Source organism: Lutjanus erythropterus, chromosome 7 (genome assembly GCF_056507025.1).
Source record: "Lutjanus erythropterus isolate fLutEry1 chromosome 7, fLutEry1.hap2, whole genome shotgun sequence".
Classification (NCBI taxonomy): Eukaryota; Metazoa; Chordata; class Actinopteri; order Lutjaniformes; family Lutjanidae; genus Lutjanus; species Lutjanus erythropterus.
Window position 1 is genome coordinate 20,440,338 of NC_139323.1, and position 14,250 is coordinate 20,454,587.

At 39.6% G+C, this 14,250-nt stretch overlaps 1 protein-coding gene across 1 annotated transcript in view; it reads right to left on the reverse strand.

The window, feature by feature from the left end:
* LOC146323959 (homer protein homolog 3-like) overlaps positions 1 to 14,250 on the reverse strand; it is a 67,762-nt gene that overhangs the window by 24,198 nt on the left and 29,314 nt on the right. Inside the window, exons 3-4 of the mRNA XM_084723135.1 lie at positions 11,785 to 11,916; positions 10,421 to 10,558 (exon numbers count right to left, since the gene is read on the reverse strand). Of these exons, the coding sequence (XP_084579261.1) occupies positions 10,421 to 10,558; positions 11,785 to 11,916 (270 nt within the window). The remainder of the gene's footprint in view (positions 1 to 10,420; positions 10,559 to 11,784; positions 11,917 to 14,250) is intronic.

Below are 14,250 nucleotides of genomic sequence, written 5' to 3' on the forward strand. Positions count from 1 at the left end.
TTTGTGTACTTGAAGTTTTACGAGTACAAGTCTGTAATTTTACTCACCATGTACTCTGCTTTGTTACTTTTAAAATAAAAAAAAGCGAGTAGGCCTACAATTTGAATTAATATCCAAATCTTTCATCTGTATTTTTGTAGCCAATAAAGCTATGTGATCATAAATGGGCCAATGAAAACCAAAGCATATGCACAAAACAAACGCTGCAGCAGGCACAGGTTTGGAGTGGTGACTCTGACCGCTGAGTAGAAAAGAGCAGGAGTGATTTAGACTGAAGGTTTGGAGAAAAAGAAACCCCTTTTGCTTGCAAGATGGCAACTGATCATACATTAAACATCAGCAGTTAAAAACTAACTATTATTTGTTCCTGTGTTTCAATGCTTTTTCCGTCAGTGATCAAAAGATAATCTTGTCTCAGTTCATTCAAATTTTACAAGATGAAGTCTAACTTTCATCCATACAATTTAGATTTCTTGTAAAGTTGTAGTTTGTAATTTGTTGTAATTAATGAAATATTTACCATGACCATAATTCAAGCACTCAGATACAGTCATTTTAGTTCAGCTTAGGTTTTCTCCTGGGGAAATCCTAACAATAAACTATTTCATGATGCATTTAATACAATAATATAGAGAGACCTGAATGTAATCTGTTTTTGCTGGGAAATAAATACAAGTTAATTGATCAGTGAATCTATCTGACTGTTTTTTTGGACTAATACAGTTGCTCATACAGTTAGCTTAAAGATCTTCAAGCTAGAAATCAATGCTCTTCGTTCCAAATCACTTTTTTTTCTTTTTTACATCAAATTTTGTGCTACAGACTGTGGCGGATGTATGAGCAAGAGGGTGAGGCGCAGTTTTATGGTCACGTATTTTGTCTCAATTGTACGCCTACTGCATGCAACAGTATATAGTTTGAAAGGGCAGCTGCAGTACTAAAAAGTAAAAAGAAAAAGTGTGATTTTACTGTGAGACATACAGCCGGTGTCTCACAGTAACATAAATTTAGAAACAAAAACCAACTTATCACATGACTGACCTTTAGTTAGAGCACTGAATGGCTCTGCAGCCATAAAACAAGGTTCAATTTGTTCCTTGTTTGCAGCCTGGTTATTATATTTGGACATTAAAATTATTTGTGAACAGTTGTAAGTGAAGCTCATTCTCATTCAAATGTTTTGCTTAAATAAACTGCTACACCTGCAACATAAAAATCAGCAGTTTTTGCCTCTGCTTTCTTACCTCATTAGGATGAGCCCACAGTATAAAGTAAAGGTTAAATAAACTGAATGGTGATACAGAACTAGAGGAGCCCATTTATCTTCCTCTCACGTCACACAGAGACTTTGAATATGACATTACAGCATGCAGATGGCTTGACTCCAGCCTGGCACAGACTGGTCTCACCAATCTGCTTCAATATTTTCCTTTCCACGCTGCCCAGAAATGGGTTCAAGCCTCCTTTCACACAGTTTTGTGAACCCTTTCCCTCAGTTTCAGGCCACGGGCTAAAAGACAGCTCAGTCTCCTTTCTAAAAGCGTGCAGATGAATTAGCTTGGGCACATTTTTTGAACCCCCCGTCGCCTTTCTGTCCTCTTCTCTCGGAGTGGAAACCTAAACCTGAACTTGTCAACGACCAAGTGCCTCAGTGAAGCATCACAACCCTGCACTTACTGTAGAAAAAAGCTTGTATTATTAATTTGAGAAAGCCTGACTGTATCCCCCCGAGGACGACGGTTTATTATCTATAGCTCAGCAGCTCTCAGTCTGTCCTTATGGAGGGATATGGAAATAAAAGACACTGCCGACTCATGTGGATGAGCACTGTGTCCAGAGAAAGGAAGCCGAGAGCAGGAGAAATCAAAGCTCAGACAACACCAGTCCGGCCCCAAAGCCAACGGATCGGCTGTGCGTATCCCTGAATAATTCATACCCTGGATCATGTTTAAGTCATAAATGGGATTACAAATTTACAGCAGTTTTTCCGTATGTTGTTCGCTAACAGGCTGACTGGAAAACAAGGCTGGAATACAAGAGCGCAAGCCTGCAAACGACCAACGACTAATTAGCCAGAGATTCAAAGGACCTGCGAGGAATTTTCACTAACTTTTAAAGGAGATATCTCTGTTTTGTCTGCTGTCAGGGGAGCTCTCATGACATCAATGTGTAGTTGTGTTACTGGATTTTGATGAGGCAAAGTCAGAAAATAGCGAACTTCTGTACACTTTAGATAAAACGCACAAATTAAATTACATTTCCTATTGTTGTTGCAAGGCTTTTCCTCTTTTGTAGTGACTACCAGCTGCGTTCTGAAGCTAAATTTGCTCTGAAGTCAACTTTGATCAGACTCCAGATGAATTATTGAGCACGATAGCCCATGCAACACTAAGATGCATGACTGCAAACACCGCAGCGCCTTAGACAAAAGAAGATCTTTGTACTGAAGATGGTTGTCTTTGAATTGATGACGGTTGTCTTTAAATTGCTTTTTTTGTTCTATTGTGTGGTGGAGTGTCAGTGTTTTCACATACCTGGGAGAGCTGAGAGATGAAAATGTTCCATGATGCATCAGGGACAAGGAAAAGGAAGGGGAAAAAGAGGAGAAACAGAGAAAAAATATTACTAGATGATTAAAACAAATATGTAAAGAGTTATTTTTTTATTTACTTGCTTGCCAAGTTCCTGAAAGCTTTTCCATTCACTTTTCGGGTCCTGCATGGAGGTTTTGCTTTGTAATCGATGGAATCCCAGATACGTTAAATATTCAGTGGCTTTCCTGAGAGCTTTCATCATGACGTCTCTGCACCGCTGTTCATCTTAAGTACATCTACACTGTTTACTTATTTATCCCAGCATCATTCCTTAGCTTTATAAAGCTCCTGATTCTACACCCAGTGTTTCATTGAGACCACAAACCTCTTTTACTTATTCATGTGTCCATGCATCAGAGAGGTGCATGCTAAGGCTTCTCTTGAAGCACCTGCCCTCACCGACTTAACAACACACACCAAAACACACACTCCTTTTTAAGCTAGTTTTAATGCCAAGTCTGGGCATTAAAATATTGATGTGGCATTTCTGTTTGCCTCTCTGTCTGCTTCTGCATAGATACCATGTATAGGAGGAGATCGCGGAGGGAACAAAGCTCCAATCAGCAGGCGCAAAACAAATGACAGCTGTTACCTATCAGAGGAAGAAACAGCTTCTGTATCTGCTCTGTTTATGCTGTGCTCCAGATGATTTACAGACAAAGATGCTATTTCTCCTTACTTTTTGGCTTTTATTTGCCTTTACTGTGTGGCTCAGAGGTTCACAACTTTTTTTTTTGTCTGACGAACACCAGAAACCTGCAAGATGAGCTCAGGAACAGATTAATTAACGTCACATTCATACCCTCATGTTCCAAATGTGTCTATTTGAACTGAATTTAAACTGGACCTTATTTAACACTGGAATAGTTAATGCTTAGGCTTTGTATTTTTCTCAATACAAAAAGCAGGAAAGTTTGCATTCATACTACCGTCCAATGACCAGATATCTCAGTTTGCTCAGGATTGTCATGGTTTCAAGCAGTTTCAACATTCACTACCAAATTATATAAAAACAATCATAATATTTCACTTTTTTTCCAACACTTACACATGATCCATTTTTCAGGCTCTGTCCCACTCTTCATTACATAATCCAGCATAACCACTTTATAAATGCACGTCAATCACTCAATGTGTCAAGGCTGCTGCTAGCTTGAGTCATAGACAAGTGTCATACGCTATGATGCTCGGGGCTCTTTCTGACAGAATCTGTCAGTATGCTCATGGTTAGCTGTCATGCTGAAGATAACGTCCTCCTGAGCTCCAGGAGACGTCTTCCTTCTTGAAGTACCTGGCAATAAAAATGATGCAGTCATGGTGTCAACAATGTTGAAATGCATGCTCGGCAGGCATGCTGAGCACTGAAATAACTGTCTCCTTATCCTAATAAAAATGCCTATGATGCATGCATAAGCACATACATGTGTGCATAAACACACAATGCACAAAAGAGTTCTGGTTTGATAAATTACTAACATTTCATGGACAGGCAGAAGCTGGACATTTCAATCTCTTATCTGTAACTGATTTCCCACTTGTTCACTGGTTTTTCAGACGCAGCATCTAGGAACAGTTTGATATTTTGGTAAACTAATCTAAGGTAGCTAAGCGTTAGATGAGATGATTGACACCACTCTCATGTACATGTGAAGCTATAGTCAGCAGCCAGTTAGCTTAGCTTAGCATAAAGATTGGAAGCTGGGGGGGGGGGGAGACAGCTAGCCTGGCTCTGACCAACAGTTACAAAATCTGTATAAAGACTGTTACATCTCTTTTGTTTGATCGGTACAAAAACTGAAGCCTAAAAATGACAGTTTGCCATTTTTCAGGGGTCAGACTATTTCTTGGCTGGGTCCAGTAACTTCTGGAAAAGAAATAGTCCAGCATATAACTGTGTGTAAAACTGCCTGATTTAATGAACAGATATGAGTGGTATTGATCTTCTCATCCAAGTCTTCACAAGACTAAGCATATTTCTTAATAATATCCTTAAAATATAGATATTTTGTCATAAAATATGTCAAAATTGGATTATTTTAAAATAACTGAGCTGCAGAAGCACCTCACTGAGCAAATTCCCTGCATGATTTGAACCCAGGACACGACATATTGTATGTTCTTCCTCTACTGTGGTCATGCAGGACACCAGTGAAGAGAAGGTTCTTTCTTATAAAAGCTAAGTGTGTAAATTTCTACGGTCTTTAGCTCTTGTAAAGTATATTATTCACTGTTATATTTGTAGAGTTTGTTTTACACAGCTCTGCATCCGTTCTTATCTTCCTGTAGCAGACAGGAGCCTCAGAGCTTACTGACTCCTCTGCTTTGCTCACTGGGTCACCGTAAAATCAGTGACCACATTTTATTGGATGGGACTGTAAAACTAAACTCTTATGAATACAGACAAACTTAAGATGTTGTAGACTGTATTTGGGACATTAAAACAAATTCTTAGTTGCATGTAATGCCCTAATGAGTGTATCTTCTATTAGTAATCTGACTCTATTTATCCTCTTAACTGTTGGGAATGATTATTTAAACTAGATTCAGCTGCACAACTCATGCCATGAACAGGGACATGGGTAGGGACTCAATTCCCACTGGAGCATCAATTCTGCAGCTCTTCAGTTCATCCCAGAATCAAAAACACACATTTTTTCCTCCAGCCTCCAGAGCCATTTACCCATCTACTAGATCATTCTGGTGTGAGTTGCAGAGTTTTGGAGGTATCGACCACAGTCCACATGTCTGCCTTCTCTCAAACATAACTGAAGTAGATGGCACTCGGCTTACAGTGTTCAAAACACTTAAAAAATACATTTGAAAGACTCAACAGCAGTGTCTTTTTCCAGAAGCCATGACAAGATAATCCACATACCTTGTTGTGAGCAGTTTCTTGCAGGAACTACTTTCCTTCTTTCCTACATGAAACTGCTCACAAAATGTGCCCCTTTAAATCAAGCATCTACTAAAAAATCAATGTATTCTGTAAACATTATTTTATAGCATTGAAATGTTGTCAGTTTGCCAGTGTCTTCTGGATTGCTCTGTTTACCATTCTTCATTTTTATCTCACTGAACTTCACCATCGCCTCCTCCATCTTATCTTTGAGCTCTGCAAATAAACCAGAAAGCTGAAGCTTTACTGCATGCAGATCCCCTGCTGCTATCCACATATCAGAGGCAGAATATGGGCTCTGTGGAGCCTGAAGCCGTATAGATACAGCTCTGCAAAATAGGTGGTAGATGGTTACTGACCAGGGCTGTTACTGACCAGCTGAATGTGATGTAAGAGCTCCTGATAGACTACGTGAAGAGGAAAATTAAACAAGACAAAACACTGCAGCTTCCCTCCAGTGTTATATAAACCATAAACATTTTCTGTAGTTTTATCAGTTCTCCATAATGTATGGGTTTGTGTATTTGGCTGTTTTTATTCACAATGTGATCCTGTTGCTGTGGAAAGCTTAAAGCAGTGCACATATTTTGCTATATAAAAGCCTTAATGGAGCTCTTAACTGGCATTATAGCCACACTGGGGCTGCCATCAATACTTGGCTGTGGTTCATCCACACAATAACCTCTTGTACTCACACACTCTATAACAGCTTTGATTGGGTATTATTTCTATATTACACAGGTTCAGCAGTGTGGTGTTTTACAGCATGCAGCAGTGAGTCACACGATGTGATAATAACCACAACAACACCTCCACAACACCTCTGCGTTTACTGCCCGACACAAAATCAATGACTGCTGTCTTATCGAGAAATCAGAACAGGCTGCCTGCCGGCGTCTGACCTTGCAGCTCTATCCTGGTGATGTTTCCGTGTGTGTGTGTGTGTGTGTGTGTGTGTGTGTGTGTGTGTGTGTGTGAGCTTGATTAATTGATTTAGCACGTATGTATGCATGACCATGCGTCTCTGCGCTCTGTGAGTGTGACGAGGGGGACAGTCTTTTTTTGTTTGTTTTCGATCCCCAACAGGCAAAGAGGTCCCTGGTTGCCATGGGAACAGGATGCAACACCCCTGCTTGTTGTTCTGTCACCGACTCTGACCCCTGACCTCGATGTGTGAAGTCTGACCCTGCCCTTCACACTTCATACTGAGGGCATGAATTCAGCTGTTTTATACGTCATTCTCTCACAGCATTTGACAAATTCAAACATTTTACTATCCACACCAATGTATTTGTATGAGCTGCAACAATTAATTAGATAATTGATTATTGATCGATTACTAAACTAATTTCCAACTATTTTGATAATAGATTAATTGGTTTGAGTAATTTTTTAAGAAAAAAAGTCAAAATTCTTCGAGTTCAACTACTTAAATATTAATATTTTTTGGTTTATTTACCCTTTTATGAGAGTAATCTTTGGGGTGAGAGTAAAAAAAGACATCTGAGAACATCATCTTAGGCTTAGGCTGGGAAACACTGAATGGCATTTTTCTCCATTTACTGACATTTTAAAACAACTATTGATCGATTAATCAAGAAAATAATCAACTGTGAAAATAGTCCTTCGCTGCAGCCCTGTTTGTGTGCTCCACATGCTGTTACATCCTCCAGAAACTCTTGCTTGCAAAAGCATGCAAGGGCAAGAAATTCATTTCACACATGTGCACAACTGGCAAGAATTGCAATATCAACACACAGCACATGTGCGAAATGTCCTTATTTAGCTTTCATGTCTTTTCTAGTTTTCTCCAGTTTGCTTTTGTCCTATTTTTTTAATGTTACATATCTTTGTTTCTCTATGAAGCACATTGTAACTTTCTGAATTTAAAGAGAGAGTTTGGATTATTTAATGTGGGACTGTATGAGGTATTTATTGAGTTTATTAGTTAGTGTATTACCTACAATAAAAAAATGGCACTTAAAGTGATTTTAACACTGAATCAGACAAAATGTATGTTGATTTAGACTAATAAGGGCAAAGAAAGAGTTCAGTAGAGTAACCATATTTCAGTATTTCACTTAGTGTTTGAGAATCTGAATCCATGAATGCAAAAGCCACAAGTTACATTAAATTTAAATATGGAAGGTAAATAAGGGAAATTTACTGATCAAGTTGAAGTTGAGTACTCTGAGTCCCCTCAATGAAAACAATGTCTAATACAACTCCACCATTAATTGTCAGGTAGACTAATATTGTCCAATATGTGCACCGGACTGCTTGTGCTGTTGACCTCCTTAGGTTTAATGCCATTTTGCTGTAATCAGGATTTTTTTCTCTCTGCCTCAATAAATTAAACAGACAAGACAAACCATCAGCTCTTATCTGAGTGTCTCTGAGCTGAGGTCGAGGTTGGCACCGTGACTCTGCAGTCTCTCAGACCTGCTGAGTGGCTCTTTGTTAGGACTTCTACACAATGCATGCACACAAAAACACACACACACACACACACACTTAAGTTTGCTTCAAATCAATGTCACTTCAACAACTGAACTCAATTTTATTGCTAATACCTGGCAGAATTAACTCTTAAACAAGACTGGCAGTGCAGCTCTGAAGCTTCCCAGACGTTAGCATGTGATACTGTTTAAATTTCATGTTTCTACGATTAAATCACAGCCACCCGAACAGGACGTGCACCAGTTGATGCTGTAAATTTCAGAGGAGCTGACCCAGAAAATATCACTCTGAGTCTTTCTTATAATCTACTTTTGGAAAAAAGGTGAAGGACAAAAAGTTTCCACTGCAGGCAAACTTGCACTTCTCCAGCTGAACCTCAGAGTTATCAAGTCCACCAACACTGGCAGGATAAAAGCCGGCCATTGTCCTTTCAGCAGCAGCCAGATTCCCCTCAATTATAGATGATTCAGCTCCCCTCCCTCCTCCCTCCATCTCCCCTCTTTCCTCTCCATTCTCCTGATCCCTCATTCTTCTTTCTTTCAGTCCTGGCCATTACTGCCCCTCCAAACACCTTCAGCGCCAGTGTCTCTTTCTGCTTCCCATCTCCATTTGTCATGCATGAAATCTTTTAATGGAGTTAACCAATGGGAGAATAATGGAGCGACCAGATGGGGATCCATCTAATCCCTCGTCATTCTGTATATGTTTAAAATAGAAACAAAGGCACCAAGTTCGTTGGGATATTACCACAACATTCAGTCTCTGTGTTGGCCTGGGGGTTACACAGACCGCCATGTCCCAATAACTTGGACCTGTTGTCCATCCTAATTAAAGGACATGTCCATACATGAGGTCTGTTAGACCCTTTTTCATTTATTTTGAAATTATACTTCCTCTGAAGAGGCCAATTTAATTGGCAGCCCGTGGGCCACATCTGGCCCAGAAAGTAGGCAACTATAAGGCAAATTTGTGAACACTGGGCGACACGAGGCCACATAGTTTGTGTACTCTCTTTTCCTTTTGTTGCTCTTATTCATTGCTGTCAGAATATTTATAGTTTGTTTTGAGTCACTGTTGATTTAATTAACATTTGTTATGTTTCTCCCTGCCTGGACTGGCAAGTACTCGTTTATTTTACAATTAGTTTAATTTGCGATGAGTGTGTTGCAATATTATAATGTAAAAGTCACCATCAAACACCAAACTTAGGAGGGACATTAAGTGAGGCTCCATACAGCTGGAGCCATTAATATTATTACCCTGTTGCGGTCACCAAGAGAGAGCGACTGTACACCAGGTTCCCTTCGTGAATCCTTGATGTTAGCAAAGAAGAAAAAGTCATTCACAGACTCTGAAAGATGGTAAAAAAAAATTAATAGCGGCCATTGTGGATGAGGTGAAGCTTTTTTAAAGGCATAATATGCATTTTGTCAGAAACAAAACAATGTATAGACTCATATAAACACAATCCAAGTGTCTAGTGGTAGCTGTATCTGCAGGGGTCCTGCCCTGTATTTTCCTTGCTGTCCTCAGCAAGCTTTACTAACCCAAAACGTCAGTATTTAACGTCCTGGGAACAATCAGTTGTCTTTCTGGTGTGTGTGCGAACAGCTGGGAAAACTCTTACTGATTCTACCTTTAAATAGGCTGCTGAAAATGTCTGTCCTACCTACACTTGGTTTTAAAATCTGGCCCAGTTAAGTTTGTAATTTAACAGTGTGGCTCTAAAGTCTGACCAGCAAACTCTCGTGTTGTGAACTTCTCTGATTTTATTTATAGTATGATTCCAGTGCTTTTTAAATCATAACCAGCTGCAGCAGCAGGTCCCTTGGTGGTGTCTGCACACAGCGGATATATTTGCAGATATCACAGCTAATTTTGCTCTTTTTAAGGGTCGATTCACATTAATATGAACGAATCTATTTTTCTTACTCCTCATTACCCCTTATTCAATAAACTGAAATGAAACTATCCTCCATGTGGATAGTTCTGGCTTTATTTGCTGGGGTTCTGAAATCACTGCCACTTGAGAATCTGTGATGCAGAAACCATCTCAAAACTCAATTAGAGAAAACTTAGTAGCAAATTGTCTTTTCAGGAACAATGTCTTGATTACTCACAATAATCCACAACCCCCATTTGAACAGTTTTCAGTATTTCTTATGTTCTCTTTTCAGATCAACAAATGGAAAAGCTTTCATCAGGTGATTTATTGTTATGCTATAACAATTCTAATAAATTTGCATAGCAAAGATGCATATATTACAAGCTAAGTGTTCCCTTATTATTCATGTATTTTGGCTGATTAGGCCTTGGCATTTGCAAAGTATGACTGATTGACCTACTTGATATTTTTGTCAGATCTGTTATGATGGGACGACTTACGGCTTTTGAGTTAATGGAGTTTCCATTTTCTACCTGGGAAATGCTCTGATCAGCCAAAATAACTAAGAAAATGTGTGTGCTTTACAAGCTGGGACAAAGTAGAGCAGTGCTTTACCTCTGGAGCTGCAATGTTGAGTGCAGGGTTGGCCAGTTCGAACCTCTCCTGAGATTTCTCTCTGGCCAGACGGGCCGCCTCCTTCACCTCCTTAAACTGCTCTGCAAACTGCAGGAAGAGGGACAGAAGAGACACAAGTCACACTCAAACACACCAAACCTGCATCATCCTTAAACCACTCTTTTAAATCCTCCTTTGGTACTTATGATAATGTAAGTTCATTATAAAACTCTAACTTCACCGTGTCATGCAGCTTCATTCTGCAGTAGCAAAGATTTTGTTGCACTTATCATCCAGGTACTGTGAACTCTGATCCCTTTTTGCTCTTTATCTGTAATTTCAAGTTTAACGTCCTCAACTCTGCACCAATGTCCATGTTCACAGCCAATATTGCTGCAGTTCAGAGGTTGTACCAGGCTCAGTTTAAAAACTAGAGTTAAGGTATTTGTATCATGACACTAGAATACCTCAAGAATCAGTTTGTACCAACCATGGCATGGTGGGAGGGGGGACAAATAACACTCCAAAATTTTGGTAAGACAAAAAAATGGCATGGCCATTTTCAAAGGGGTCCCTTGAGGCCTCATGCCAAGAATAAAATGAATGAAAATGGTTTCTATGGGGACCCAAGACTCTCTCCTTTACAGACATACCCACTTTATGCTAATCTCAAGCAATTTTGGGCAAAAATCATGCAGTTTTTGCATGTTGAAAAAATGTGTCATGTTCAATGTTCCTGCACACTGAGGTCTCTAAACAATACTGGAATTGCATAAATTGGGTCTTACAGGAAAGCTGAGTCTTTAGTGGATGGAATGAGCCCATTTGTATTCATGTAGGATGGTGTTAGTCCCTATAGTAGACCACACTGTTGACCCTGAGGACCTCCTGTCCCCTAAAACTGACAATAATGGGTCAATCTTAAAGGGGGGTGGGGGTGGAAGAGATTAATTTGCACTCACTTTTGGTAACATTTTAAGTTAAATGTAAAAAATAAAAAATTTGTGTGACAGATGTTCTCTGAAGGTCATGTTCTCATAGCAAAAAGAAAATCTCTGAGGTAAATTAATATTAGGAGGGAAAGTATATAAAATCATGGTGAAGAACAGACAAATTGCATTTCCACACTGGAAATGTGTTGTGTTTATGTGTAAATATGATCCAGCTGCAGACAGAGTCTGGATAAAAGATGTGTTAATATGAATAGAAAACGGGGGCCTTGATGTCCCTCTTTTTCCTCACACCCTCTCTGTGTCATATCTAATAAATGAGACTCTTTGAGGCATTTTGTTTGAATGTTGCCGAGGTGTGTGTGTGTGTGTGTGTGTGTTTACCTGCTGCAGCTGCTGCTCTGTGGAGAAGCCCAGGCCATAGACAGTGTTGGCCCGGCTGTCTGCCCACTGGCCAAACTTCTGGGAGGTTTTGGTGAAGGTCATGTTGGGAGTGATGGTGCTGTTGATGATGGCCTGACAACACGGACAATAAAATAAGTCATAAATAACATTGTAGGAGCCATTTTGTTTGTGTCATTTTACATTCAAGCTGCAACAGATTCTTCTTTAGCAAAACAGTCACCATATGGACGCCATTACTAGGAGCAGACACAGGTGTGTGACCTGTGGACGCCGAGAAGCAATTGTCCTTCAATCACCGCTCCCAAGAACACCAAGTTGTTTTTGCATTTGTTTTTCATATTAAATTATTTGAATATTCTGAATCCACATACCGCAGGGTTTTTTTTTTTTGCATGCATCGATCTATACTGTCTTAGGAATAAGGGTTCTTTGTCACTGAACTTTTTCATCCAAAGAACCCTTCCTGGAAGATTTTTTTTTTGTTAGCATCCTTATCAGGTGGAAAGGTTCTTGGAAAAAAAAACCCAGAGAGGGTTCTGGGTGAAACCATTATACAATAGAAAAGTTCTCTATAGAACTTTTCATAAGAGGTTTTGTGTGAGACCTTTCAAAGATGGTGCCAATTCTATTTGTTGGGTTCTAGGTAGAACTCCATGAAAATGTGCCGAGTGGAACCTTTACAAAAGGTAAAGGACTTACAACACCTGGACTTTCAATCAAACCAGCACGTATGTGATTTCCAGCATATTGTGGATACTATGGAAGCGCATTGAATCCAGTCCGTCTCTATAGGTGTCCATTATGTTTAACTACTTGACTGAAAGCCATGGCAAACGTGAACAAAACAGTGCTCCCAGTAGGAAAAAAGTGGGACCTTGTTGTGATAAATAACAGGATCCTGAACAGAAATACAGGATATAAATTAAAGCAGAGCAAGAACACAGCAGGATATTATGTAGGATTAAATATGTACACTGTCTGTAGGGATTCAACACTAACATAAATCCGGGATACAGAAAATTATTGTTTCATTTTCTGATTCATATTTTACACATTTTTGCTATGAAGACAAACTCGTCCATTCTATGGGATACATTTGTTTTTTAATCAAATTGTCAGATTTCCTTCAGCTACTATATTTTCATTTCACAAATGTTTTCATAATTTAAATTTTCAAGTAAAAATGCACAACTACAGCAGCTGTTATAAAGACGCACCCACTTCAGTTCTGCCTTTAGGAGGAGGGAGTCTGCACTTGAATCTAATTGTGTGCTGCACTGATAAAGCTACAAACTTTAAGAGTTCACCCCAATATAAAAAAAAACAACAACACATTTTTCCTCTGGTCTGTAGTGCTACTTATCCATTAGACACAATTTGTACAGAGGACTGATTGACAGTTTCAAGTTGTTTTGCAGTTTTTTCATGATATCACAGTGATGAAGATCTTTTGAATATAAAATGACGTCACTTTATCATTTTTTCTTATTAAGTATTTATGTAAATGTCATAATTTGCATGTGAACTCATGAGTAGGCTTGGGTGGTGTAAGTATTACGGTATAACAGAATATCAAGAAATCCTGACAGAATGACTTTCAATACCATCAAAATCACAAATGCTCCTCTTTCTGTCAAACTGATGGTGAGATGATATATTGTAGAGTGCAGCACTCGCCACCAGAGGACCATCCATCCATCCATCCATCCATCCAATCATCCATCCATCCATCCATCCATCTATCCATCTATCCATCCATCCATCCATCCATCCATCCATCCATCCATTTTCTGTTACTCTTATTCCCGAAGGAGGCTATCCCAGCTGACATTGGGCGAGAGGCGGGGTACACCCTGGACAAGTCACCAGTTCAACCACTCACACCCACATTCACACCTATGGGCAATTTAGAATCACCTATAAGCTAGCATGCATGTCTTTGGACTGTGGAAGGAAGCCGGAGAACCCGGAGAGAACCCACGCAGACATGGGGAGAACATCAAAGAGAAACGCCCTGCCCCGGCCAGCTGGGGGATTCGAACTCAGGACCTTCTTGCTCAGCCTCTCTAATGGTGGACAAGGCAGTGCAGCTGAGCTGAGAAACATGGTGTATGGGGGATAAAGTTAGAGGAATAACTAGTATAAAGAAGAAAAAAGGTCCTGTTGGCTTAGCATTTTCATCAGGATTAAATCTAAATTACATTTATCACAGTAAACAGCCCAGTTATCTCCAACAACAACAAGCCAATTAATCACCTGAAGATGTCGATGAAGTTGTTGATTAAGTTACATTATTTAGACACTGGCTGCAGGCATGCTAACGTTAGCTGCAGCTGCTGTGGGGGTGATTTAGCTTTCTGGCTCTGAAAACGGTGCACTTTTTAGCATTTAGTTACACTATATTATGAGTTTGTTAGGCATGTTGCCCTCGCCAGCTTTGCGAGT